Source organism: Phycomyces blakesleeanus, assembly GCF_001638985.1.
Source record: "Phycomyces blakesleeanus NRRL 1555(-) unplaced genomic scaffold PHYBLscaffold_2, whole genome shotgun sequence".
NCBI lineage: Eukaryota > Fungi > Mucoromycota > Mucoromycetes > Mucorales > Phycomycetaceae > Phycomyces > Phycomyces blakesleeanus.
This window is the reverse complement of record NW_017265135.1, coordinates 296,537-323,768: the sequence shown is the minus strand read 5'-3', so window position 1 is coordinate 323,768 and position 27,232 is coordinate 296,537. Positions and strand designations below refer to the sequence as shown.

Here is a 27,232-nt window from a genome sequence, read left to right as displayed (position 1 = left end):
CCTTTGACCTCCTTAATATTTCTTCTTCTTATTCTCCTCTTCTGCTTCTGCTTCTTCTTCTGCTTCTTCTACTTATTTTGCCTCTTCTCAACACCTGCTATTAATATTATTTTAGCGTGTTTTATTACTATCATATAATTTCTATTACTATTATTTTTGTATACACATCAGAAAAAATATATACATAATCTTTGTGTATCTGGTATATTACTATCAAATATATATATATATATATACACATTTTATAATGGTACAGATTTCTTTTATTAACGTCAACTCAATACAGTCTTCCTAACAATTCCTTTATTCAATAGAATACACCTCCTCCAGAAAGGTCAAAGCCAATATCATCTTCTCCCTCATTAAACACATATGAAGCACCCCACACACGCCCACGTCGTCACACTGTCGCACGGCCAGAATCAGCACTAGGATTGCTGTCTGGACCAGCTGCGGACGACGATGAAGATCAACAGGAAACCTTTGACCGGATATCTGACATCCTTTCTACACTTATCCAAGAAGCAAACGAAGCTGTCCATGGTATAGAAAGCGAACGGGCACGGCTAATCAAGTCTAATAATTCCATCGTACCCTCAAAGTTGCCACGGCCCAAGCGGACTCGCACTCCCAGCTTTCATGCGCGTGACTTGCCAGAGTACTCTATCCCAATCTCACCAATCTCACCTGCACCCTCACCCATCCCCGGCACTTTCTCCAAGCGACACTCGCGTTCCATGTCAGCCAGACCCCTGTCCTGCCCTGCATTAGCTGTCCGGAGATCAGCAACGCCTCGGTTATCCAAAAGGATTTCTTCACCGTTAATTCAGCAACAAGACCCTCTTGCCGAGTCCTTCAAGAGACTTGACTCTTCCATGGCTCTCGTAGACTCTCTCTCCCGAGACCTAGCTTCTCCAGTGACTCAGCAACCACAATCTTCATTACCACTCGACCCACGCTTCTCGGGTCTTTTGCTACTACCCCTTCTTCACATCCCTCACGCCCTGATTTCCATGGCCTTTGACTCTCTTCCTTCCCAACGCCATTCGTCACCGACCAGTCTTACAAGCATGCTCACATGGGCCTTTTTTTTTGTGCTTGCAAATCTTATGGTCGATCGTCTAGTCGTTTCTACAGCTGCGCCTATTCTTTGGTTATCTGTTCGTACTCGCCGTCTTTCTCTCCCCGGCTCCTTCCAACCATCCACATTTCCTAGTATCCTTCCTCCAACATCAACATCAACATCAACATCAATATCAGCATCAGCATCACGATCACGATCACTAGCAGCACCATCAACTTCATCATTTATATCGTCATCATCAACAACAACGAACATATCCTCAGATTGTCACTGCGATACAGAGCGTACACGAAAACGACGCATGTCCCGCCGCCCCAGTCATACTATTAGTACCAAAACACACAAAAAGACCTATTCGGTTCAAGGTCCTCTACCGTCACCAATCGAAACACATGTCGCCATTCGTCGCACTACCCCACAGACTTCCTGGTCCGTTTCCACCGAACCAAAACCTCGTATTACCCGACGTTGCTCTTTCTAACCTGTTACTTTCTTGTTGTTGTTGTTGTTATTGTTATAATCTTTAAATAAACTTTTGAAAAAATAAATAAAAGACCTACACTTACACCTACACACATAAATAAAGAAATGCATATCAGTAAAGGCAAATAATAATATATGATCCTTTATTATTATTTACATTTTTATATATAATTAATAACAATAGTATTTGATTGTTAAAAAGAAAATTGCTTAATTTGTATTTTTTTTTGGAAAAAAAAAGAGAAAAAGTAGATGCTTAATGTGGTGACTGTCCTTTTTCTGAACACATGAATATTTACAAAGAAAATGAATGGAATGTATGGGGGGATAAGAGGGGGATTTGCAAAGGTAAATAAAATATAGTAATAAAGTACTAATAATAAAGATAATAATAATGAATGGTGCAAGAAATAATAATAGCCAGGCAATATAAGTATGCACATGCATGTATAAAGTATCAAGGCTATTTGGTATCTTCTTTTGGCTACTTTATATATATATAAAAATGATGATGATGATGCTGATAATGATGATTATGAGAGAATAAGAGCCTGCTTTGGTTTTTGATGGTTTGGATAATAAATAGAGAGTCGTTGAATGGAAAATATGACATATAGAATATACACCCGGTATTGGTTTTCTTCTTCTTTTGGTGATTTTGTTGTTGTCGTTTTGTGATTTTTGTTTTGTTTTGTTTTGTTTTGTTTTGTGCGGAAACAAGGCTATTTTGTCCTTATCTCAATCTGTGAAGCCATGCACAAAGTCATTGATAACTTCCCACGCACCATCTTCCAGAGACTCATGCGATTCTGGTGGTGTTGCAAGTGAGTATCCAAAGTTTCCAGAATGGTGATGGTGCATTGAAGAATTCATCATGCTAGAAGTAGTACTGTTGTTCTGGTTGCTGCTGTTGCTCACCGACGGACTGAGACTGGTGCCGCTGAGGACTGATTTATGGCCGAAGCAAACGTACCAATTGAGGTGGGATTGATACTTTTGGCACTCGTCGAGAACTTCCTTGATACTTTCGGGGTTGATTTCTTGGAAAGGAGAAAGGGATGTTGGTGTAGAAGGAGGAGAAGAGAGGGGTGACACAGCTACGCGACTTGAGCGACGGGCAGAAGGACTAAGTGAGCGCAGGAGACAGCCAATGTTTTGTGCATGCAACTCGCCAAGCTGACCACCCCAGCCAAGGGGAATGGCCACACGCTGTTGCTGGATGTCGACAAATCCACTACCAGAAGGTTTGGTCATTGCAAAGGTTGAGAGCTGGTGACTCAAGTGAACATCAATGTTGTGCGTCTGCATATTGTTATGAACTATAAAATGCAAGGTTAAACATTCATGTACAAAACAAATAAACAAACAAATAGATAAATGACCTTCTTTTTAGTTTTTTTTTAGAAAAGAAAGAAGAAAGAAGAAGCTTACATATTTGGTTGATAAGAGTCTCTGAAATTGGACCAGGTCTTTGGATACGATATTCAACATCAAGTATTTCAAAGTAACCTCCTGGCTTGAGTATGCGTGACATTTCTGTCAGTGTGTGCGTGAGATTGTCTCTGGTCATGCAAATAAGCATTGCACGCATATAAACATAGTCGAAACTATTGTCTTTGAATGGAAGTGGGCCGCTGAAGATATCATGTTGTTGAAAATGAGCGTTGTTGGGTTTAATTGCTGTGGGGAACATTGGGCACAAATCGATACCATGGAAATCTGATTAAGAAGAAGAAAAGGTTTAATTTTTGAAAATGAAAATTATCATCTATTGTACTTACCAGCATTTGGATATTCTGTTGCCATCTCAAGAACCCTTGATTTTTTTTTCAATAATAGTAATAATAAAGATTAGCAAACAAATACACTATAAATAATGTCAATGGTAATCATTCTCACCATGTACCAGGACCGCAGCCAATGTCAAGCACACTTGGCCGTTGTTTCTCCAGATAGCCCATTTGTAACACACTAGTGACTGGGGCCATAAAGTTTCCTTCAAACGCATGTTTCAATAAGAAATGCTAATAGTAACAATAAGGTTTGTTTTATATATCAGTTTTTAGCTTGTTTTTTGTAGTCGTGTAATGTAGTGTAATGTAAAGTAGTGTAAGTGTAGGGCAGTGTAGTTTAGTTTAGTATTGTCTATTACTTCTTAATTTTTTTTCGGCGATAGATATATGAAACAATTGAAAATAATCCCAATTGATTTGATAGGATTGTATTGGTCAAGAACCAAAACTTACCATTACTATTAGACGATCTGACTCATCGTCATCAAATGGTAGTACATATGTTGTCTTGGGTTGGTTGATATAACGCCTTCCCTCAATTTGGCTGGACTCTATTCGCTGGGATGCATCCAAGGATCTCAAGTCATTATTACTATTATTTATCGCATCATTGTCTTCATTTATGGCAGACATTGGGGTTGATTGACTAGCTGATCTATGCGGGGTGTTTGGAGTCAAAGAAAGATCGTCCGTAGAAAGCGTGTTTGAAGCCTTTGAGTTTGAGCTTGTTGTTGTGCTTCGACTGAATGTACTCGAGTTCGCAGAAGATGCCTTTCTAGAGCTCGATGGTCGAATTGATGTTGGTGCTGGGGAAGGAGTCATGGCCGCAGCCTCGAAAAATGAATTCATCGATGGACGAACGGTACGAGGTGGATTGACTGGTAAAGTGCCAAGTTCAAAGAATGCAGCACTATAGGGTGCCGCTTTCTTTAGTCGTTTCTGTGTCTCGGGGGAAAGACTAGAAGTGACAGCATCTGAGATAGGCATAGAGTCTGTATTTCCCATAGAAAACAAGCAACAAGACAGATGAGAGAAAGAGCCGTAGAAATCTATAATTTTTTTATATTCCCTTTCATATATTTATATTTATATTGGTGTATTTGTGTATTCAAAAATATATATATATAAAATAAAATAAAATAAAAACTTTCAGGGCCAAAATATTATACAGAATATACAACATACATATATAATAAAAAAATAGCAATAGTAATAGTAATAGTAATAGTAATTGGGTTATAAATCAAAAGAGCGCATATGCTCTATATTTGATCTCACACTTTGCCAATCATTGACCAGACCAATGTTACGTACAGATTAGCCCTTTCTCTCTCTCTCTTTTTTTTCCTTTGACCTTGCACATAGAGCTTAATATGGCTCTGTACATTCTGCCGCTTCCTGTTATAGTATCTTTACTGATTGTACAGCCGTCTTTATTTGGGTTATCATCGATAGCGTGCATATATATACGACTTGTAGAGCTAATGATATATATATATATATATAATAGAAAAAGAAGAAGAGAGGCTTGAGAATAAAGATTATTATTATTAAAAGGCAATTCATTTCATTTTATATCATTTTGTATTTTAGAGTATAAAAATAATAGCAATAGTAGCAATAGTAAAAGAAGAAAGAAAAAGTCCGTTTAAAATAATCGAACCTTTATAATATTATATATATATATGGAAGATCTACACATTATACTAAACTTCTGTTTTTTTTTATTACCGTCCTTATTTTTCCCTTCTTCTTACATTATCATTAATGTCATTCCATGAGTCACCCTATTGAGCAAGAAGTACAAAATAAGGGTTCCCTTTATTTTGTACTTCCAATTTAAAGTATAGATAAGCAGCTATATCTTTCACAAAATACTTTTTGTTTAAATAACCGCCACTGTTAATCTTCCTTCCTCTTTCTCTTTTTTTATTTTTTTTCTGGTTCAATGGATCTACTGGAAGAAGGTACAGATACAGATACAGGTACATATACAGATGCAGATGATGTGCTTGTGTGCTTGTGTGCTTGTGTGCTTGTGTGCTTGTGTATAATGCCTTTAGTGTTCTAGACGATTCTACTTGTTATAGTAATTATGGCAATTTAAAGAAGTCAACCTGGGTGAATGATCCTGATATTAGTACTGACATTAATGCCAATAATATCTTGGTTTAATATCAATATCAGTGTCTACATCAGTACTATGAATAAACTGCCCCCTCCTTTAATTTTTGTGTATTGAAATTCACAATTTCATTTTATTTTATTTTTCAAATATGTTAGATCGTTAGTCATATCACAGTCTATAGCAGTCATACGCAGAGATCATCAGCCATCCTCTCTTCCCTCCCTCTCTCTTTCTTTCTCTTTTCCTTTTCTTTAAATTAACTGGTAAAGAATTATATCTCTAGCTTAGCAAGCTGAGTCAATTAATGTCAATACATATGCTCATATGTATAAAATTATATACAAATACAAATACAAATAGCATATAAGCATTCTCTAAAATATGTGGTACAAAATTGTGTTGTATAATCACTCGATCCACTATTTTCCCCGATAATATATATATATATATATATATTTATTGAAATGCAGAGAAATTAATGTAATGTAAAATCATAGAATATAAAGATGAATCACCATGGAAACGCCAAGTATGCAACTTATATATATATACATATATGTACATATAACTAGTCGTCCGATTGGCGAGACTTTCCTTTAGGAGGCGTGCCAATCGATTCATAAACTGTCGCCGATGATCCCTGGCTTTGCATCGTTTCATCGTAGTTATAGATACCCGGAGAGTCAATTGGCCGGGAAATATCTGTTGGAAGCGAGGTTCGGTAACTTCTGGCTAGAGTGTAGGTACTATTTCTTGGCGATATTCTTATTGCTCCTTGTCTTCTAATATCCCTCTCATCTCTTTCGTCCGCAGCATTCAAGCTGGCATAAAGCGAATCTTCCTTTGCATTCTTTCTTCTGGCCGCCAAGAGTACAATAGCCGTAGCAACAATACCTATTATTGTCCCACAAGATATAAATACGCCTCCGAGAGTTGTATGCTTATCACCCCCACTGAGTGGAACTGGAACTAGGTTAGGGTTTCTTTCTTGGTAGTGTGGAGTCCAATCAGATTTGAAATAATCAGTCCATTTCATGTCTTCTAATTCAAGAACATAAAAATCATCTGTTGGAATACCAGCCTCATTGACGCCAAATAAGATAAACATAGACGAATTTCCATACAATACGGCTATAAGTAGTCATCGTATTAATGTTAATATTATTATCTTTAAAAGTAAAAAAAAATGGATGTACATATATAAATAGATGCGAAGATTTTAAAATAAATGGCTATATTCTATCAGATCCTTATTGTATAATGTACCTGAATGTCCGTAACGGGGACCAGCACCAGATGTAACAGGAAGCGGTATTTGAGTCCACAAAAGCTGTACTGTGTCTAACTGATACACATAATCTTTCACTGGAAAAGAGCTATCTATTATTGTTATTATGTTGTTGTTGTTGTTGTTTTTGTGGGTGTTGTATAATAATGATAGGGCTGTAGGTTAGAATACGTGTGTAGCTATAATACAGCAATATCTGTAAAATTCTTACTGATTCCCAATCCACCATAAATCAACACCATATCGGTATCTGGTACTATAAAAATCAAGTCCACCCGGTCAGTCAAACCTAATGATCGATGTGTACAAATCCAAAAAAGAAAAGAAAAGAAAAGAAAACAGAAAGCAAAATTACCTAGAACAGCCGTGTGGAGTGTTCTGGGCGAAGGAGTTGGACCAATGGCTTGTTTCACTAACCAGGAAGCATCAACTGTATCATATATCAGAATGTCATTCATAGACACTGTGCCGAGGCCTTGGCCAACTATGGTAGATGTGGTATTGACTACTGCTGACTGCACTGTTTGCCCTCCAATATAAAATATCGATCTTCCGTCTCTTCCCATCGTGGCAGACCCATAAACACGTGCATATGCTCCTAAAGGAAATGCACTAGTAGACATAGTTGACCATTCGTCGAACTTTGTGCATTGATTTATCGTAAGATAGATTACAATTAAGCTCAAAATATTTCGAAAATCACAATCAGCAATACTTACAGAAGGCGAAAGCAGTTTTGGGCTGTATGTATCTGTAGTGATACCCCTATTTGATAAACCCGTAAGATAACCTCTGTTACAGGGATAAACAATTTAGCTTCCATCATCAATAGCATTATCATTCTCATAAAAAAAGAACACAAGTGGTTATACAACAAGCAAATAAATCAAAATTAGCTTTATTTACCCTAAACCTCCCCAGAACAGAATACCACTGTCTAGTTGAAGTACTCCTGTCTGTCCAAATCTAAAAAGCATGGTTAGAAATTATAGTTACGTATTTTAAGAAAAATCGATACTGATATTGATAAGTACCTCTGTATTATTCCTGTAGTATTAACTGAGGTCCATGTATCTGTACTTGCATTGTAAACAGTAGTTGGATTGATAAGAGATGATCCATTGTTGTAGCCAATACCCCCACTGATCACATAACTTTGGCTGCTGGGTTGTGGTACGATAGAAAAGTAAGAATTTGGCTCCAGTAAAAAACTGGTCAAGTTATTCAATGATTTCCACTTGGAAAGCGATTCCGGAATACCAAATGAATGTCTCAAATCAAGCGAAAAGTGTTCAGCTAGAGATGTAGGATGTCCTTGACCAGCTATGTACATCGCGCCACCATAGCAGTACAAAGCGCCATCTAGTAAAGCACAGCCTGTATAGGCAAAGAAGTGGGTACCAAAAAAAACCAAAAGAAAAAAATGTGTGTAAAAAACCAAGAAAAAAAAAACACTAAAATCAGCATTGGACCCAATTGTCATATTTGGTATCTATGTGTTACCTCCTGCATATCTTGCTTTTGGTCGGAAGGCAACAGCCGTTCGTAAAAGACCATTTAAAAGCAATAGAAAAATAATGCTTGTTAAAGAGGTTCTCATGGTTATTATACAAAGAATAGATGAAGAGAAAAGAGAGAGAAAGAGAGAAGAGAACTGATTGAACAGAAATAGCTTTATTCAAGTTTATTTGATTCATCTTATTTGTTTAATTATATATATATATATATATATCTAAACATGTCAGTAGTATGGCTTTGTAGCCAATTCCTATTCTTGCTATTAAAAAAAAACAGTAAAAGCTAAGAGGCGTATAGTTTGAGGCTAAAGTTATTGTTTTCTTACTTGGCATGCACACTTTTTGGTTTGGTTTCATTGAGCTTATGACATTCTATGTATGTAGCTTTAAATTGAAACAAAAATAAATTTAAATAAATAGATAAACATTGAGTGTTATATCAAGACCATTTCAAGCTTATTACATACAATAGTTCTTTTTCCTTTCTTTTTTCTTGAATTTGATAATACAAAACCATTGGCTTGTTTTTCACTATATGTTTTTTTTTCGTCTTTGTCTGTTTGATAATAGAATACCTGTCATTTGTCTTGTAAGGATCAAACGAGGCTTATTGTACAACCTTTATTTATTTATTTTTATACGTTCCTGTTGAAGGCGAGTATAACAAAAAAAAACAAATTATGTAGACAGGGCTGACGAGTTTAATCTATTTTGGATGTTGAAAATGGTATTTTGGAAATCATGTTGCATAGCCTTGTGAGGCTAAGAAAATTAATAGCCAATATCATGAAATATGTTACTGGGCCCGACACAGCTGTACTTTTTATACATGGGTTAGTATCTTTAAAAATCATCAGTTCAATCATCCCACCATGTTGATCAATAAATATAGAAGCACTATATTCACTCTACAGACATTTAAAACCAGGCTTTCTTCAAAAGAGTCCATTACTCAATTGATCTATAATCTTACAATGGAACATAAACTATCAAAAATATCAAGTATCTCCATAAGACATTTTATAATTTTTCTTTTACACACACACACATATAAGAGTTTGGATAAATGAAACTACTTACTATGTAAAGAGGTAAAATACATACTCATTCAAGCATTAATATACGACTAACTATTAATCATGAACAAATAAAGATATAATCTTGTAATAGATATGAAAGCAATATTAAAATCATTGTGGTGTGGTATTTTATATTTAATGTACCAGAGCCAAATACAATTAAAAAAAAGAAAAAAAAAGAAGAAACTTTACTAGCTGTAGACTCAAAGCTGAAACAGGCTGGTACTTTTGTACTTGTATATCACAAATTTCAACATTCCTTTTTTTCTTAAAAAAAACAAGGAATTTCAAACAGGTATTTTAGCAATTTGTTATCGGTAAGAACTAATATATAGATATGTTTATACTCTAAAGATAAATAGAATGTACAACATAGAACTAAGGCATTATATATGTATTTTTTCAAGCCCTGTTTCTTTTGAACAAATATACTATCTTGAGGTAATTATTGCTTATGCCTATGGAACACACCACTGGTAGCCTGTTCAGGTAGGGTGTCTCATGTGAGAAAATCACTCAAAGAGCAAGATTTATTGACTTGACCATAGCGTCATTTATCTCTAGCTAACTGTTTGATTTTACAACTTGTGATCACATACAGAGACCAGATTCAAGACAGAACTTGTCAATCAAATGCATATATATATACAGCATAGATCTTCGGTTTATATAGCTGCCTTTCTTTATACTTATCGTTATATATTACCTTCACCACGAGGTCAACAATTCATTTTTAAATCGAAGTATTTTTTATATACCTGTATATCTTTCTTTTTTATTTGAGAATAAAATAAAATCTTGTTAGCTGCTTTAAAAAAAATACAGCTGGATATTATATCCTCTACGGATACAAGTCCCTGGTTCAAAGCATTTATCAAAGTACTTCCTAGCTCTCTTACTCAAACCCAGAAGAATTATTAATTGTACATCTTCTGTTTTCTTCGCAAGGATGTACAAGTACAAGTACAAGTACAAATATCATAATATTGTATAACCTTGGACAATGTGTTTGTGTGTAATCCATGCAGAGAAACAAGATTAAGAGTATTTTTTTAAAAGAGAGACCAAGTACACAAGGTAAAGAATCTAGTAATGCCTTGATTTTGTATGATTTGTATATAGAATAGTACTATTTGATACACCCATAGATGCTTTGATAGAAATACAAGTATGTTTCAAATAAAATAAACAGATAAACATCCACTTCTATATTGTAATCTTGTAATCTCTTTCACTCGTATGCTTTTTTTAGTACGATATCACAAGCGCTAATGTTAAGTATCCAGGGAGTGACAGTATATTTCAAACTTCCCAAGAATATAGACATTTTGATTTTTCATAATAATCTATAAGAGAAAAGAATGATTCAAAAGAATTGTACAATAATGAAGTTGCAAAATTATATACTAATTTATATCGAATTCTATAAATTGAGGAAGAGGAATGAGAAAAAGAATTATACTAGATCAAGTAGATCAAGTAGATCAAATTAATATTGTTCTGGATGATAAATAAGTAAATAAAAGCAAAGTATCTTTACCAGAACACACAAAATCATATGTAGGTTGTTCTGTGAAATGTCTTGAGGGCGATGTTATGTTTCACAGCTACGGAACGTTTCACAATAGCAATCGTTCTGTTTTATATATCTTTTATTTTCAAATACTGTCATGTTGACTTTGTAGGCTGTATTAAATGAAGCTATCTTTTACTAAAAGCAATAATAGTACGTACTGCAGAATATATAATTAAATACCAAATCCTACCTTAGTTACCTTTGAATTAATACCCGCATTTAAAAGGCTTGTGTTATCTCAGGCTTGTATACCAAAGATAAAAAGCAAAAAAGAAAAAGAAAATCAGATTCTGTTAAGTTAACCAATCATAATAAATACCGAAAATAGTGGCCGTTACATTTTGTATCTTCAAGAAGGTTCATTAGACCAGAACCCTCGGGTAACTAATAGGCATATTAAGTAATCAATGTGATCACTGCAATCTTCGCAAGGTCTGTGTCTATAAGTAACATAACCATATACTCCAGATCTACCGAAGATAGTTATCCCTAAAGTAATTATATATATATATATATATATATTACTTGATAAGGTACATTATTCCCGGTGTGTCCATTATACCCGGTAAATGAGCATGAGTACAGCCGGTACAATGGATATTGTCACCAATGAATAGTGTCGTTGAAGCCTCTGATTTATCACTCCCAAAGAAAATAAAGACAATATTATATTAGATAGTATACCCTGATTGTGTGAACGACCTTATTTTGTTTCTATTTTGTCAATACACTCATAATCAGTCCAATGATTTACTTGACTGCAAAAGCAATATACACTGATTATTAGGGATTTATCAAAAGCACGCCAAACCCCGTTAAATGTATAAATATGATATTAATAGTATTACTACTATAATAGAAAACCATCATCCCGGGCACGCCAATTTGTGCCAAGAATTATAGGATATGTTGATATTGAAAGAACATGAAAACTTGTCAGCTCAAAGTGTTTTCCCACAAACAATTTGACAGATAAAGTTTCTCTTGTAATAGCTCCACCATCAAGTTCACGGCCATCGTCAACATAAATAGACAAAGGGATATCTTTATTTCTTGTGGGTATCTTACGTTTCTTGACTAATAAAGCTATAGTGAGTATCTGAATCAACGAGTACTCGAGTGCTTGATTGATTCATTGTTGAATGCCAAGTATACAAGGGGGGATAATATGGTTTTCAGATGTGGTCAGGAGTTCACAGACAGGAGGATTTAGTGGAAGGGAAAAGGCCACATGAACAGCTCTGACATCCTTTGACAACTTCATAATGCATACGTTTTATTTTATATAATTCATATATAGCTCTACACTTCTTTCCATGAGTAAAATACCTGTAATACGTCAAGCAATAAAATATATTAAACTGCCTTTCTTTCTTTCGAACTCTTCCTGTCCACTTTGGCTTTGGTCTATTTGTCTTGTCTTGTTAAAGCACCTAGCACCTTTTGCAGTCTTTCTTCTTTGTCCTGTCCTACTTAGGACTTACAAGAAGGATGGTTCATTGTTTTCATCCTTACTGAGACATCACGTTCAGATATTTTACCTGACGTAGGTGACATGAACGCTCACTGACGGAACAGATTTAGCAGAACATCGGCGGATCATATGACCAGATTAACCACAATACAAACATAAACCTTGATTACGACAACAATCTTTTTTAATTTGGGACAAGGAGTCTCTTGGAGTTACTCAGAGAGCATCGATTTCCATTAGTACCAGACCACTGGATTAGCTAAGGATTGATGATGCCGTAAGGACTGGTGCTTATGAAATACAACAGTGACGTAAAATATAGACGTAGACATTTTGATCGTCTTATGCGATGTTCTTGAAAACAGTTGTCAATTCTGTTTCTAATTTCGACATGCTCATTCATAGTCACTCGTCTTTTATTTCTTTGTTTAGTGCCCTGTAAAAGGCAACACACAGGACAGGCTCGTTTAATGAGACATTTGCAGCAATTCGAAAAAATTGCTCAACCAAGATTTCTACACATTGTCGTCCTTGTCCATTGGTCCTTGCTTTCGACAACCCAGAAACATCCAGAAATGCAGAACGCAAACTGATGGATGTCTTGGATAAAAATTAGTATGGAAAGCTTGAATATAGTACTCCAAGGAAAACAAAATAAATTAACTCCAGTTTTGTAGTTAATCTTGCGAAAAACATAGTAGCAATATTGACAAGACACCATGCACTCATCAACCAATTAAAGGAAGATCGATATAATATAATTGTGTATTGTAGAAAATCTACAATCCCAAGTATCAATAGAGCAGCCCTCCTTCAGATAATGGCTGTCATACTCCACCAACGGCCACTTGCTGACAAGATGTCTGTTTCGCCTTGCAGCAGTGCAAAGAAAAGCTTCTTCGAGCGAGATTTACAAAAGTATGACTCGTTCGGATAGCTGAAGCAAGTCGATGGCGATACACAAGGTAATAAACTAAATAATAATATGATCAAGCAGATTTTAAACAAGCAATTATTCTTTAGACTTTTTGTCTTTTATTAAAGACAGTAAAAAAGTCTGTGTGGTAGCCACCAACTATGCTGGGCTCACAACAAATATGGATCTCAAAAATTATTTGTGGCAGGTGTATGATAGATTTGGTCAGCCGTCAGCCAACAACCCTTTTCCTTTTTATTTTAATCACATTTCCATATCGGTTAAATATTTACAATCACAGTCACATCTTTAGTATTTAAAAGAAGCTCAACACAATTCAATAAAGACATCCTTTTACTTTTGTTTAACTTTTATTCTTGCCTCATTTCTAAAGACTGTCGGTTCCTTTGAGATCTGGAGGAATTACACCTTATTCAATTGCTTATCTGGCTCTATACACTACAACCTGCATCGCAATACTTGACAAAGGTAAGTAGGCAAACAGTATGAAATCTGAAATAAAAATTGAACATTTTTTTTTGTAGATTCCCCTAATTTTTAAAAATAATATTATCAGCCCGTACTTTTATGAAAGCCAATTTAAAACCTTTGACACTAAGCAACTTATGAACAATGTAAAAGACCTAAGACTATTTGTCGCCCTGGCCCTAAGCAGCGAAGCAAATAAGCGATCTTGCTGATTTGAAGGTTATAATGGCTACTATTTGTGTCAATAAATACATGCATTATTAAAGCTTTTATATATTTATTTAAAGAGCTTTCTATCAAGTGTGAGAATAGTATATACCTTGTATTTTAAGAGTTCAGAATATATTTTTTCGCTACAAAGTAATATAGGTTGAAATGTATTCTTGTCGTAGCAAATGTTGACATCTTTAAAGCTCTCCATTTTTTAAAAGCCTTTTCACGTTAGATTCAATGTATTTATGACAAAAAAAAAGAGAAATATGATCCGAGCCTTTTTTTTTGAAAGGGTTCCAAACCCAAGTAAAAATATTAAGTAGAATAATAATTAAGAGAATATGAGAATAAAAGGTTAAAAGGTTAAGCAGTGAATGAAAGCCACGCTACACTTTGGATACAATAAATTAACTAGTATGTGTATATGTGCCGGATCATATCATCAGTCTCCCTGTGGCTTTACTGGCTCCATCATGATACGAGGAATATCAGGCTTATTGTCTAAAGAGTAAATGGCCGTCAGTTTACCACAAGATAACAATGGATTCAAAGCGTTTTTTTTTCTTTTACAAGCTTTTAATTGTTAATATTAACCGAGATTTTTTAAACTTACTATCAACAACTAATATATTTGACTCGTTTATTCTTCTTTCAATGTCAATGTTTTCTGTCTGAATTCCACTGGTAGGATTGAGAGGTGGCTTGATACTAGAGACATTAACCTCTTCATAAATAGTATCCTTTTTATCAGCCTCCTTTCTCCTCAAGAACCAGAAAAGTATACCAGCTATAGCAATTGCAGCCACCTATCAAATAGTATTATTTAATGAATGAATCTGTACGCTTTTGGGTATTCTCTTCGTTTATCTCTTTCTGAAAAATAAAAGAAGATAAAACAATCTCTTTTGAAACAGTACTTACACAGCCAACTACAATTCCTGCAATAGCACCTCCACTGATGCCGTCTTTAGTTGTGCCAGACTTTGAGCCTGTGGTAGTTGATGATCCTGAACCGGTCGACTTTGTTGAATTTGTTGATGGAGATTCAAGAAATGAATTTGGTGTAAATGCAGTTTTCCACGTAAAGCTCTGAATATTGCTCGTGTCTAGGATATGGTAGTCATTTTTATTTGTATTACTTCTATCGACACCGAATATAATGAATAGATCACCGTTAGGGTGTAATACAGCTATAGAATAAATAACGACATCAAGTAAGTAATTGTCGTTCCTTTATTCTTTAGCTTAGAAATCACACCGACAGATTAAAGCATATAGTCATTGTTACCAGAATGTCCAAAGCGCGGACCTGCTCCGTTTTCAGACGAGATGTTTGCGACTGACCAAGAGTTAGACAAAGTGTCAAATAAATATGCATAATCTTCACAAGGATAAGTTATCGCTTTAAAGCGAAATGAAAAATGTTATATGTGAAATAGATCATGTAAGCAAGCTGATCAAACGATATAAATTGATTAATATTCTGTGTACGCCCTACCTGCACTAAGATGTGTAACTCCGCCATAGATGAGAAAACTTGTGGAATTTGGTACTTTATGATAACGTCCATTCTGGTATTAGGACTTGTGTGAAATATATATATATGTTTATATAAACTTACACAAAGTGGCAGTCATCATAGTCCTGTTGGAAGGAATTATATCCGGAACAACTGTTACTGTTGACCATATAGATGTGTCGGTATTGTACAACGAAATAGTTCTGAAGGAACTTGCGTAGGTTGTAAAGTTTGCAGCAGCTGGATCAGAAAATCCCTCCCACCCGCCAAAATGGTAAATAGTCTTCTCATCAGGTCCCAGAACAGATTGTCCTGATCCAGGCATTTTCATACCATCACCCAAAGGAGTAGTAAATGTAAAAAACACTGAAGGATTCTGGAATTATAATACAAAAAATTTAGAGAAAATATCAACTTGAAGGAATAATTCCCGTAAATACGTCGTCCTTTTCTCTTTTACATATAAAGGTCTAGAATACATACTGTGGCATCAAATGAATAGAATATTGGGTTTATATTTGTGTTTTGGACGCCAGTAGTACTGATATATAGAGTATTGGTTTTAAATAAGTCGGGTAAACCTGAATAAGTATATCTAGAGACATTCAAAAGAATAATAATAGATATTGTCATGTATATTACCTTCGTCCACCCCAGAAAAGAGCCTTGTTAGTGCGGTTAAGATACACTCCAAAACCTTCATAGCTATTTGGTGTTTTATTTGAAGAACAAATAAATAAGAGTTCGTAAGCCAACAGTACTTTATTCTGTAAAAATCTACCTTACTTTTGTTGTACCGCAGTTTGATTGTAACCTGTCCACTTTTGTGTTTTTGCGTCAAATACAACTGTATTGTTGGATAGAGTCACGTAATTCATACAGTTTCCTCCACCAAAGATTATGTAGCGATCATCTGGAAGAATTGTCGAGGCTGCATTGCAACTTTTTTCCAACTCGAATCCATCACTGCTAATTGAAATATCTTTCCACGCGTCATAAGCAAAGTTATCCAACTCGAGACTTTTTGAGAGATCCAGATACAAATGTTCGGGGTAATCGGCTGTGAAAAGTCCATTGTTGTTGTGGCCACCGCCAAAGCAATATATTGCATTTCTGACAAACTGACATACTGACCAAATCAATTGGTTTATATATATTACAGCATATAAAACGAATAAACGTATTTAGAAAACTTTGGTATCATATTTGTATATACATATATAAAAGATACCTTGACTAGTTCTTCCAGCAGGGGTATATCCTGATACTGAGATAATGCTCAGAGATAGGAGAATAAGTCTCAGCATGGAGAAAAAGTATAGAATAAATAGAAGTATCAGATAAAAGAGAGTGAACCGAAAAGCAACTACTTTCTCTGATTTGATTTGATTTGATTTGATATGGTTTGGCTTGGTTTGGTTTTTATTGTATATTATGTCTGGTTTCTTTTACTTGTGTAATAGTCACCTAATATGTTTTGTTACTGGTAATACTACGTCCTACGTTACTATATATAACATATTTGTATATCATTTACCAATATCTAATAGTACTTTTCGCACGAGACATATAAAAAATAAGAATACAAGGCTATATACGAAAGAATCATTGAGCTGAAGTATTATTATGTATGTACAATCATATATTCTTAAATAAAATAAAGAAAGGCTTTAATATTATAATAAACAGAGGGTTTATAGATTTTGTTATTATGGAATATCGACTTTTTCTTTTTGCTTTTGCTTATGGGAGGTAACGTATTCAACAAAATGGATGAGTTAGAGGCGACCTATGGAAAACAGATTGAAATAAATAAATAAATTAATAAATAATTAGCACCAAGATTTTCCAATTGGAATCAGTGGCTAGAATTTAAGCTTAGCCTTTTCTCCGAAGGAGTTTACACATATTCAACTGTCCAAATCAAGAAGGGCGGTTATAAGATAATAAGCATTGGTTGATAGAGGTTTTTACTTTAAAGCTTTAGAGAATTAAATATGAAGAGTTGTTTCCCTGGTAGCATATATGTAATACATACCAGCATATACAGAATATATAAATTTATACATTGATGCAATCAAGTTTAGCACGCTAACTGATTTGTGGTTTGTCAATCTTTCCTATTAAAAAGATACAACACATTATATAATTGACATAATAGGTTAGCAAAATAAAAGCACACACACACACACACGCCTTGTGTTCTTTTGCCACCTTGCTTCAAAGTTTGTACATACTCTTTTAATCTAAACCAAATTATGTACAATATCACTGAACTGATAGTATAATAGGCTTACACCAAGTATGTTTACTTTCAAGGTTAATATGATTGTTAAATCTCGAATTTTCTGACGGATATCAAAGTTCTTAGAAAGGGCATTGTACTTAAAACAAGCAAATAATTTACAAATCAAACAAATCAATCAATTCTTGTCAAAGACAAGCTGCTTTAGATTGTAAAGTGTGATGTTCACAAAAAGTAAGACCTAGTCATTGGGTATTAGTTATTGATTTATTGATATTAATAATAAAATATGGTTCTTTTGAAGCTTATTAACCATAGTATTTTTGTTTTCAAACCCTACTCATCAATATAAATTTTTAAGCTTTAAATACACATACACCTGTTTCAAAATCAGACCTTTGAACTTGAAGCTTTAATTCACTTTATTCTATACGTTTTTTTTTACTATACATGTTGAGTCTTTGTTTTATCTTTTTATTTTATTTTTACGGTGTTTATGACAATGACAATGATGATTATGTACTTTGGCTTCTCTTGCTCAAGAAGTTACCCAGTGGTGATTGTTCAAAGGCTGTATTTCTCAAGAAGGATAGAGCCTCATCCATCTTGTTGGGTCCGTACTCAATGGGTGCTCGCTTTTGCTCAATGTAGTTCTTATGTGTCTCGAGCTATAAGAGTATATTCAGTTAATAAAATATAAATATATCCGTAACTATATTTTGTAGGTGGGATTGTATATTTATGTTTTTACCTTTTCAATCAAAACTCTAAGCGACTTTGTGAAACGTGTTCCCTTCATTTTGTTCTGCTGTTCCTTGAGCTATAGATTGTAATTCCAATGTATGAGTACATGTATTTTTGGTTTATATGATTTTTTTTTTAAAAAAAGAAGAAAGCCCTCATATACCTTATCAATAGCTGGAATTGCAAGCTCAGGGAAAGCAATAGAAAGACCAAAACAGGCAAAAAAGTCAATCAGACTGTCGTAAAGAACCTTATATACAGCATCCTAAAAACATAAATCAAGAAAAGGTTAATGAAGCTCAGAATAGTGCGTAAATATATATATATATATATATATATGCGTGTGTGTGTGCGGATCATATTTTAAATGTTTACCTGGTAAACCTTGGTGTTCATATATGTTTTTGGAGTCTTGAGGTAAAGTTCCCACTCAAATGGCTCGACCTCAGAATTATCAACTCGTGTCTTGAAAATTTCGTGGCCAAAGATATCGAAAAGAAGAGGTGCGAGGGGAATGTAGTATCCTGTGGAATCGCACATACCAATCAAAGAGCGAATGATATGGATACGTAATGGAAGAAATTGTGCTGTAGGATTTAATCTAAACAACATATATTATATTAATTTTTCTTTCTTTCTTCCTTTCTTCCTTTCTCTTGAATTTAGCTGAAACGAATAACTTACCGAAGTGTGTGGAGAGACATATCTACTAACGGCTGCACCATTGCCTGCATAGGGGATGATGAACCAGTCTCAGGATCGCATGTTGCACCAATAACTGCTGCCCAAAAGTCAAGACAGCTAACAAACTGCCAAGTGTAGATTGTCTTGAAGCTTTCTACTGTCTGTGCCTTTTTTGCTTTTTTAAGATGTGTTGCGAGCTGTCTGATATAGACGTCGGCATGCTGAAGACTGATTTTAGGGTCAACAGTAAAGACATCAGCACCTTCCTCGATCATCTGCTGAATCAACGGTAAGCTTGTTTCATTGATTTTGGTGGCGTGCTTTGCAAAGGTCAAGTAAACACCCTTAAGAGTTAATGGGAGATAGGATCGCTTTTCAAGATCAACGGCTGTAGCCGCAAAATTGCGAATTGCCTTGAAACATTGTGCGCGAGTATCTGAAGATAATGCAACATCAGACCAACGGTCCAAGAGAACTCTGAGATATTCGCGTGCTGTCTTTGGGAAACATCCAAAATATGGCGCACAAGGGTCCAAATGTTTGACGAAATAACCAACCATATCATCCTGATCCAAATCTCTGAGAAATCTGACGCTGTTGTTAAGGAACAAGTGAATGACTCTCTCGAGCTTAGGCCAGTCTCTAGTCTTTGCAGGATGCTTCACTTTTTTGTTGATGAGGATGTGTTGGCTGAAAAAGGGATAGGCGGCAGAGATGGTCTTCTTGACGAGCTTGTTATATACTGTGTCAAGGTGAGTATATGTGTGTATATATCCCATATTATTCACTATTCATTTTATGCTTCAAATTACCCTTGTTACTGTTAACTCTATATGTGTACTGTATCTCGGTATCCTCGTCAGATCTGGCGATTGCTCTAAAGGCCATCAGCATCTTCTTGAAAGCCTCAGGAGACTTTTTATCGGCAGCAGCTGACCATTCTTCCAACATCTCTCTCGTAACGACCTGTGAATCGTCTTCTTCCATATCGTCATTTTCTTCATCTTCATCTTCTGACTCTGATTCTTCTGATTCTTCAAACTCGTCATTCATTTCTTCTTCGTCAGAGTTATCGGCATCTTCATCGTCTTGAGCATCCATATCTACATCGGTATTCTCGACTTCCTTAAATGCATCCAGCGCGTTCAAATCTTGTTCCTGTCAAACGCATAATATCATATAAGATAACTGAGCATATTTTTTTTATTGTGTTGTATTACTTCATCAGCCTCCAAATCAAGAAGTTCTTCACCGTTAATAGAAAATTCACAGAAATAGTCTTCGACGTTGACTTCGGGTTCACTACAAAGTTGAATTAGTTTTTTTTTCTTTTTGCTTTAAATAATTTCACATATATACCAACCTCTTGGCTTCTTCTTCTTCGACAGGCTTTTCTTTATCTTCTTCAGTGGTTTCTATAATAAATAAACAGCGATGAGAGGTGATTCGGTACATTATCGATGATTGCTTTTGTGCATAAATGTTATCTACCTTTGGTTTCCTTGCCGTATTCCTTTCCTCGACGGTTTTTACGTTGGGCCAATTGTTGCTTGTATTTGTTGTTTTTCTTTCTACGCTCAATTGTCGGCTTAAGTTTGTTCTTTTGGAACTTGATCGTCGCCTTCTTTGCTTTTGCCATTCTTAAATGTAGATCGGAAACGTTTTTTTTGAAGGAATCAGAGAACCATTTTTTAAACCCTTATTCTCGGTGCCTTAAAGACTGCTTTAACTTTAGTGGCTTAGTTTAAAGAAGTGGGTCTCCTGAATGCTGTGTGATTTAGGATGGCCGTTTATGGAATAGGAGCAGCTCCCTATAGGGAACCACTGGCAGTTTGCCCCTTTTCTTTATATTTTTTGTATCTGTACTTATATTGGATAGTGCTTTTTTATCAGGCAATAGAAAAGAAAGAAAAAAAAGCAATAAAAATATTTGTTCTGACTTGTCAGATTGAAATACCTTTCTTTCCATTCTTCTCTTACTTAAACACTATGACTGTATGTACCGACCTTGAGCCATTATTCTTACGAGAAGCACACCTTTCCGCAATGCAGTTACAATACAAGCAAATAAAGTGTAGACTGAATGATACTTCACTTGGACCACAGCAACCTTTGAATCAAACTCGGTCGCTCAAAGAGATATTTGGTTTGGATGTTAGCCATTTTGGACGGTGGACTTCTCCAGTTGACAACACAAGCTCTTCAGAATCATCACAATCCAACCTACAAGCTCGTATGAACAGCGACAAAAATCTGGACAGACTTGTTTCGTTTTATCTGTAATCATCAAAGAAATCCTCGGATATCACATGTGTCCTACCAACGATTTCGGTCCCACCACATCCTTGCTATACTTCTAAAAAGAAAAAAAAGAGAACCAACTGACGATAATTGTGATTTAGCTATCGAAGAATTTGACTCTATTGTTGTATTTTGGCTGTACATAAATATATTATACGTGCTTGATCATTCGAATAAGGATTATAGACATTCCTCAAAGAACAGAATATCCATATTTTATATATCAACACAATTTTTACAATACTTAAAACCTGGGGGGACGATCACCTCAAAATAGCAAAATTTGGAAATTCGTTGTTGTTGTATGTATTTCCCCTCCTTGTTTGGTTTGACTTTTTTGTTTATTTGTTGTGGTATATTCAGGAAATCATTTATTCGGCATGTGTCCAATTGAGACTTGTTCTTTTTAAGAGCAAGAGCTTCATATACATCAGCAAGAATAATTTTTAAAGCGTCAAGAATATTGTAGACAACACTGTGAAAAACATTATAGAACAATAATCCGGATTATTAGCGTTATTATTACAATATATAAAAATACAGGTTCAAAGCATGTATTTTTGTTGTTGTTGTTGTTGTTGTTGTTGTTGTATTGACGCATATCAAATTCTATAGCACATTTTGAATCTTTTAAGCAAACAAAGAGCGCCCTGAACAGTTTGGTCTGCTCTCATCGAAATGGAGTAAATAATTACGCATTTAACTCTTATTCTTATTTTATTTTATTTTTCATGCAAGTATAATTGTGTTCAAGTTAAACGGCTCATTTAATAAGTCTAATTTACACATCTACAAGACCTATTTTTTTAATACTTTGTGACTCGACGACAAACCTCATTTAATTAAAGAAGGCATAAGGAATGCAACGTCATTGTGTATAATTTACATAAAAATGACCTGGGGATTTCATGAGGAAATATGATGCCCACAATGAATCGTATGTCATTAGTTACTAGTGATTGCATCTAATAAAATAAGACTATGATTGTTACCTATCAAAAACAATATTTTCTTTTTTAAAAAAAAGTAACATGGCCTATTAAAATGATTATGATCAAAACAATTACGATATAGTATGAATATTAATACTAATACTAAAAGCCTTTAGTTACAAGACCTAGGTGTGGCATCGTATTTTTATTCTCAAGAAACGAAAGGGCTAGATTTACAATAAAATCCTGTGACTTTACAAGGTATATCAGCACAATAATATCAGTACAGTGCACATAAAACAATAAAGGAAATTCGTGGGCTTTAGAATCAGATGAGAACAAGTTATCGAATGTCTGTTATTTGTAACAAATAAGAAATTTCAAATAGTTTGGCTTCGTTTGACATTATCCCCGAATAATTATGCAAATCAACCTTTGTCCTCTCGTTTCATTTTATACGATAGTTCTAAATGAACAAAACCTTTAAAGAATAAGGTTAAAATCAACGAGAGACTCATTTTCTACTATAAAAAAATATAACTTAAAAAAGCTAACCCAAAGATACGAATGAAAAAGTAATATTACTATCCGGAATATAAAGTATATATTAGATAGTCCACCCGCCATGCGCTTTGTACAGCTAATATATGTGTCACTCATAACGCCTGTTATTGTACTTGATATATAGATATATGCCATTAGTTTAAAAAATGAATGGAGGGAAAGAGGGTTGCTCAATAGTGCTTAGGTGACCTTTATCATCGATAAATTCATAATAAGGTGCATATTATCAGTCTGACCTGGGATGCATTACAATATTGCTCATTCAATAATCTTATATTAACAAAGTGTACTCACTGGTAGGATCAATGCTTATATAATAGTAACATATTTCAAATTCTTAAAAGACGTTATATAATGGTTATAGAGTTGATTTTTGTGATGTTGGAGTATCAGGATGTCTTTGAATTCTTTTCTGATCATACTCTGGATACACAAAGCCAAAGGTTTCGATTATCGTTGGCTTAAACGTACCAAAGGTCTGTAAGATATGGTATCAACCATAGAGTACCTACATAAAAATATTTCAGCTAGAGTCGTTGCAAAAAAAAACAGGAATTTGGATAATATTACGAACCAAAGATAAAGAGATAGGCCCAGCACTTGTTATCTATCTTATTTAGTTTGACCTTTTCATTCACTCTAGTTGTGTCGCATAACCTGATTAGAGTAGACAACCTTAAATTATATATATCCGATCTTCTTATTCTTCTTCTTGAGTGCTATCTAATAACATTTTTTTTTGTAAAACAAGAAAAAGAAAGACTTCCTATTCATTCTGAATGTTGTAGTAAAGTGTCAGATAAGGTATTGGTACTTTCTTATATGCAATTGAATTCTGATAGCCTTGGTTAGAAATCTAAATGACCCAAGAGTGTTGCCATAGCTAAAGCATTGCATTCAAGTGCATGATATGTATATGTAATTATTTACATTAAGACTTTTCCTACCTATTGTTTGGTGAATGAAACAGCTCAGAAGTCGTACGCTGACTTGGATAGACCTAGACCTAGTTTGGAACCACAGACGTTTCTGATTGGCTCGATAAGTGGAGTAGTTAAGCATATCAAAGGCTGGGAAGCCAGTTGTTTAGTCATTTTGAAAGCCCACGCGGGTATGTTTATCATCAGTACGACCCTGATTACCTTGTTCACCTTATTCGCACGGTAATGGTAAAACTTCTTGGGTTCCACAAATGAGGGTTGATTTGTCAAAAGCCGTCCTATGGGAAGGTCGGTGTTTGTCTATTTAGGAATACTTACTAAACTGCCTGCAATTATCATCCCAGTGCTTGGCTTAACCATGTCCTCCTTAGGTTGGTAACGATCGGATTGTTTACTTCTAAGCACTTCTTGCATTAAGTAGTCTAAAGAAACGTACAGTATTAGACTGCTTCTTCATGTAGCTCTGAGAAAAATGGCTTTCAAAGGGTCAAGGGTCATAATTATGTACAATATATTGAGAAATGAGCAAATACCGCAGATATTGGCCTTCATAGTCGGGGCTTTTACCCAGTCTCCTGTGGAGGGGGTAGTCTGAGGCTAGTAATGACAAATACCAACAAACCTTCTTGTATAGCCTCATACTACTCGTCCAAAACTGCAACACACTTGGACCACTGACTTGCCATCTATCAGAAATCTCCCAATTGGTCTCGATTTGTCACCGAAATAAAAAAAAACAAATGTATATATATATGACCACCTGCTGTCACTCCATCCACTTCACATTGCTTGAACTTCTTGCACCTTATACACATTCCCTTCTACAATCATGTCCAGTCTCAAGGAAATAAATCCCATCTCCACCAATACTGAGAATTCTCGTTTCCATCCCTTGGATCAACTCACTGGTGATGAGATCATGACCGTTGCCGAGATTGTTCGCAAGGGTGTACCCAATCTCAACATCGTCTTTAACACTATTACCCTCAAGGAACCCAAGAAGGAGCTCATGATGTCCTACCTCGGATGGGACACCACTAAACCCCGCATTACCAAGATTGAGCGTGAGGCCCTTGTAGTTGCCCTCGAGAAGCCTTCCATGAAGTGTTATGAAGCCCTCGTTTCCCTTGACAATGGTCAGCTCAAGAGATTTGAGCACATCCCTGACGTCCAGCCTATTCTTACCATGGACGAGATGTTTGAAGTCGAAGAGCTCGTTGCCAAAGATCCCCGCGTTCAAGCTGAATGCCGCGAACTCGGCATTGAAGACATGTCTTGTGTGTTCTCGGATCCTTGGGCTATTGCTCGTCATGTCACCTACAAAGGCCGTTCCAAGCGTATGATGCAGGCCTTGATGTACATGCGCACCTGTGAGGATGACAACCAATATGCACACCCTCTTGACTTTGTTCCAATTATCGGTAGGTTTCCATAATCTAGAATTTTGTGAGACCAACGTGGCCTAACTTTTCCTTAATAGATCTTGGCCTGATGAAAGTGGTTGACATTGAGAGAATTAAGCCCAGAGACAGCAAATTCACTCGTCCTACCATCCCCCTCGAAAAACACAATTTCTTGCCTGAGTTTGTTGGAGAAGAGAACTTCAGAAAGGATATCAAGCCCATCATCGTCCAGCAGCCAGAGGGCGTTTCTTTCAAGGTCAAGGGTACTGAAATCGACTGGCAGAAATGGAACATGAAGATCTCTATGAACTACCGTGAAGGTCTTGTTATCCACAATGTGAGCTACCAGGATGGTGCCGAGAAACGTCCTCTTTTCTATCGTATTTCGCTTTCCGAGATGGTTGTTCCTTACGCCGATCCTTTCACTCCTCACAACCGTAAGCATGCCTTTGATGTTGGAGAGTATGGTCTTGGTCTCTGTACCAACACCCTCACCCTCGGTTGCGACTGTCTTGGCTCCATCTACTACTTCGATGCCACCTTTAACGACCACAACGGAAAGCCTTTCCACGTTCCTAACGCTATCTGCCTTCATGAAGAAGATGCTGGTATTCTCTTCAAGCACACCGATTACAGAAATGGCCGTGCCCACGCTGTCCGTTCTCGCCGTCTTGTAATCTCTCAGATTGTTACTGGTAAGGATTTTTGTTTGGAATATATATGGTTAGAAATATATAACTGACAAAAAACTATATTTTAGTTGCCAACTACGATTATGGTCTGTACTACTACTTCTACCAAGATGGAAGCTTCCAATATGAGGTCAAGGCAACCGGTGAGCTCAACACTCACGTTCTTGCCGAAGATGAGACTCCCGGACCTTATGGTGTTATGGTTGCTCCTCAGATCAACGCCCAGTACCACCAGCATTTCTTTACCATGCGCATTGATCCCATGGTTGATGGTGCCAACAATTCGATTTGCAAGGTTGATACTCAACGTGTTCCTCATGCTACAGGCCATCCAAACAACATGTATGGCAACGGTTTTTACTCTGAGTCTACCATTCTGAAGGATACTGCCGAAGGCCAGCAGACTGCCAACTATGAGACTGCACGCTTCTGGAAGATTATCAACGAGAATCGTATTCATCCTTACAGCAAGGGACCTGTTGGCTGGAAGATTGTATCTAACCATCACACTCCTTTGTTTGCCCAAGATGACTCGGTTGTGGGTCAGCGCGCTGGGTTTGCTAAGAAGGCTCTATGGGTTACCCCTTATAATGAGAACCAGATCTTTGCTGGTGGTTTCTACTGTAATCAGTCTGACGGTGATGACAATGTTGAGCATTGGGTCAAGGATGTCCAGAGCATTCAGAACAAAGATATTGTTCTATGGTATACATTTGGTGTTACCCATCTTCCCCGTGTTGAGGACTTTCCTGTCATGCCCGTAGAAATGTGTGGTTTCTCCATGAAGCCCTGCAACTTCTTCATGGCCAATCCTGGAATTGACGTTCCTCCTACAAACAAGGGTATCAACCACTCCAAGCTTGCAAGCAAAGAGAAGGAGAATAAGGCCGCCTGCTGCACCAAGTTATAAAAATCATACTCATTAGCATTTTGCCTTAAAGTCACTGGGTGACCTGTACAAATTACACTTTTCTTTATTTCTTTTATTCTATTATTTCATTTGTTATAACCTAGTATTTAACTCTTAGAGTCGCAAAATATAGACACCAAGTTCTTAATTGCCCTAATAAAACAAACAAAAGAGTTCTTTACTTTCAAACTTATTAAGATGTTTTTTCTTTACTATAATTCTCAGTATTAACAGTGTCGAATTAAGGAAACCAAAAT

The 27,232-nt window shown here is 35.8% G+C and overlaps 10 protein-coding genes across 10 annotated transcripts; 4 read left to right on the top strand and 6 right to left on the bottom strand.

Moving 5' to 3' along the window:
• Positions 1-247: 247 nt before the first annotated feature.
• PHYBLDRAFT_162263 (hypothetical protein) lies at positions 248-1,565 on the top strand (the record flags this gene model as incomplete). The annotated part of the gene is made up of 2 exons (XM_018434594.1): positions 248-250; positions 315-1,565. 2 exons carry the CDS (start codon positions 248-250, stop codon positions 1,563-1,565), a joined length of 1,254 nt encoding a protein of 417 aa, XP_018297228.1.
• A 740-nt stretch (positions 1,566-2,305) lies between these two features.
• On the bottom strand, positions 2,306-5,134 carry PHYBLDRAFT_184683 (hypothetical protein; the record flags this gene model as incomplete). Its single annotated transcript, XM_018438974.1, has 7 exons — positions 2,306-2,886; positions 2,999-3,286; positions 3,349-3,383; positions 3,467-3,591; positions 3,814-4,409; positions 4,675-4,841; positions 5,118-5,134. The coding sequence occupies 7 exons, from the start codon at positions 5,132-5,134 to the stop codon at positions 2,306-2,308; spliced, it is 1,809 nt and encodes a 602-aa protein (XP_018297227.1).
• A 922-nt stretch (positions 5,135-6,056) lies between these two features.
• Positions 6,057-8,376, bottom strand: PHYBLDRAFT_58230 (hypothetical protein; the record flags this gene model as incomplete). The annotated part of the gene is made up of 7 exons (XM_018440282.1): positions 6,057-6,619; positions 6,755-6,868; positions 6,988-7,065; positions 7,132-7,568; positions 7,683-7,742; positions 7,811-8,153; positions 8,280-8,376. The coding sequence occupies 7 exons, from the start codon at positions 8,374-8,376 to the stop codon at positions 6,057-6,059; spliced, it is 1,692 nt and encodes a 563-aa protein (XP_018297226.1).
• Positions 8,377-11,798: 3,422 nt separating this feature from the next.
• Positions 11,799-12,212, bottom strand: PHYBLDRAFT_139221 (hypothetical protein; the record flags this gene model as incomplete). Its single annotated transcript, XM_018430182.1, has 2 exons — positions 11,799-12,025; positions 12,104-12,212. The coding sequence occupies 2 exons, from the start codon at positions 12,210-12,212 to the stop codon at positions 11,799-11,801; spliced, it is 336 nt and encodes a 111-aa protein (XP_018297225.1).
• Positions 12,213-12,827: 615 nt separating this feature from the next.
• On the bottom strand, positions 12,828-13,871 carry PHYBLDRAFT_162260 (hypothetical protein; the record flags this gene model as incomplete). The annotated part of the gene is made up of 3 exons (XM_018434593.1): positions 12,828-13,022; positions 13,256-13,395; positions 13,805-13,871. 3 exons carry the CDS (start codon positions 13,869-13,871, stop codon positions 12,828-12,830), a joined length of 402 nt encoding a protein of 133 aa, XP_018297224.1.
• A 611-nt stretch (positions 13,872-14,482) lies between these two features.
• PHYBLDRAFT_139219 (hypothetical protein) lies at positions 14,483-16,866 on the bottom strand (the record flags this gene model as incomplete). The annotated part of the gene is made up of 10 exons (XM_018430181.1): positions 14,483-14,541; positions 14,654-14,846; positions 14,962-15,230; positions 15,329-15,442; positions 15,539-15,592; positions 15,662-15,935; positions 16,043-16,100; positions 16,202-16,264; positions 16,346-16,688; positions 16,791-16,866. 10 exons carry the CDS (start codon positions 16,864-16,866, stop codon positions 14,483-14,485), a joined length of 1,503 nt encoding a protein of 500 aa, XP_018297223.1.
• A 4,355-nt stretch (positions 16,867-21,221) lies between these two features.
• PHYBLDRAFT_139217 (hypothetical protein) lies at positions 21,222-21,592 on the top strand (the record flags this gene model as incomplete). The annotated part of the gene is made up of 2 exons (XM_018430180.1): positions 21,222-21,465; positions 21,525-21,592. The coding sequence occupies 2 exons, from the start codon at positions 21,222-21,224 to the stop codon at positions 21,590-21,592; spliced, it is 312 nt and encodes a 103-aa protein (XP_018297222.1).
• A 1,035-nt stretch (positions 21,593-22,627) lies between these two features.
• PHYBLDRAFT_58226 (hypothetical protein) lies at positions 22,628-23,291 on the bottom strand (the record flags this gene model as incomplete). Its single annotated transcript, XM_018440281.1, has 3 exons — positions 22,628-22,819; positions 23,051-23,141; positions 23,266-23,291. The coding sequence occupies 3 exons, from the start codon at positions 23,289-23,291 to the stop codon at positions 22,628-22,630; spliced, it is 309 nt and encodes a 102-aa protein (XP_018297221.1).
• Positions 23,292-23,423: 132 nt separating this feature from the next.
• PHYBLDRAFT_162257 (hypothetical protein) lies at positions 23,424-24,565 on the top strand (the record flags this gene model as incomplete). The annotated part of the gene is made up of 4 exons (XM_018434592.1): positions 23,424-23,505; positions 23,781-23,876; positions 24,000-24,140; positions 24,399-24,565. 4 exons carry the CDS (start codon positions 23,424-23,426, stop codon positions 24,563-24,565), a joined length of 486 nt encoding a protein of 161 aa, XP_018297220.1.
• A 202-nt stretch (positions 24,566-24,767) lies between these two features.
• PHYBLDRAFT_176627 (hypothetical protein) lies at positions 24,768-27,161 on the top strand. The gene is made up of 3 exons (XM_018437805.1): positions 24,768-25,391; positions 25,451-26,068; positions 26,134-27,161. The coding sequence occupies exons 1-3, from the start codon at positions 24,800-24,802 to the stop codon at positions 26,973-26,975; spliced, it is 2,052 nt and encodes a 683-aa protein (XP_018297219.1). The 5' UTR covers positions 24,768-24,799; the 3' UTR covers positions 26,976-27,161.
• The last annotated feature ends 71 nt before the right edge of the window (positions 27,162-27,232 follow it).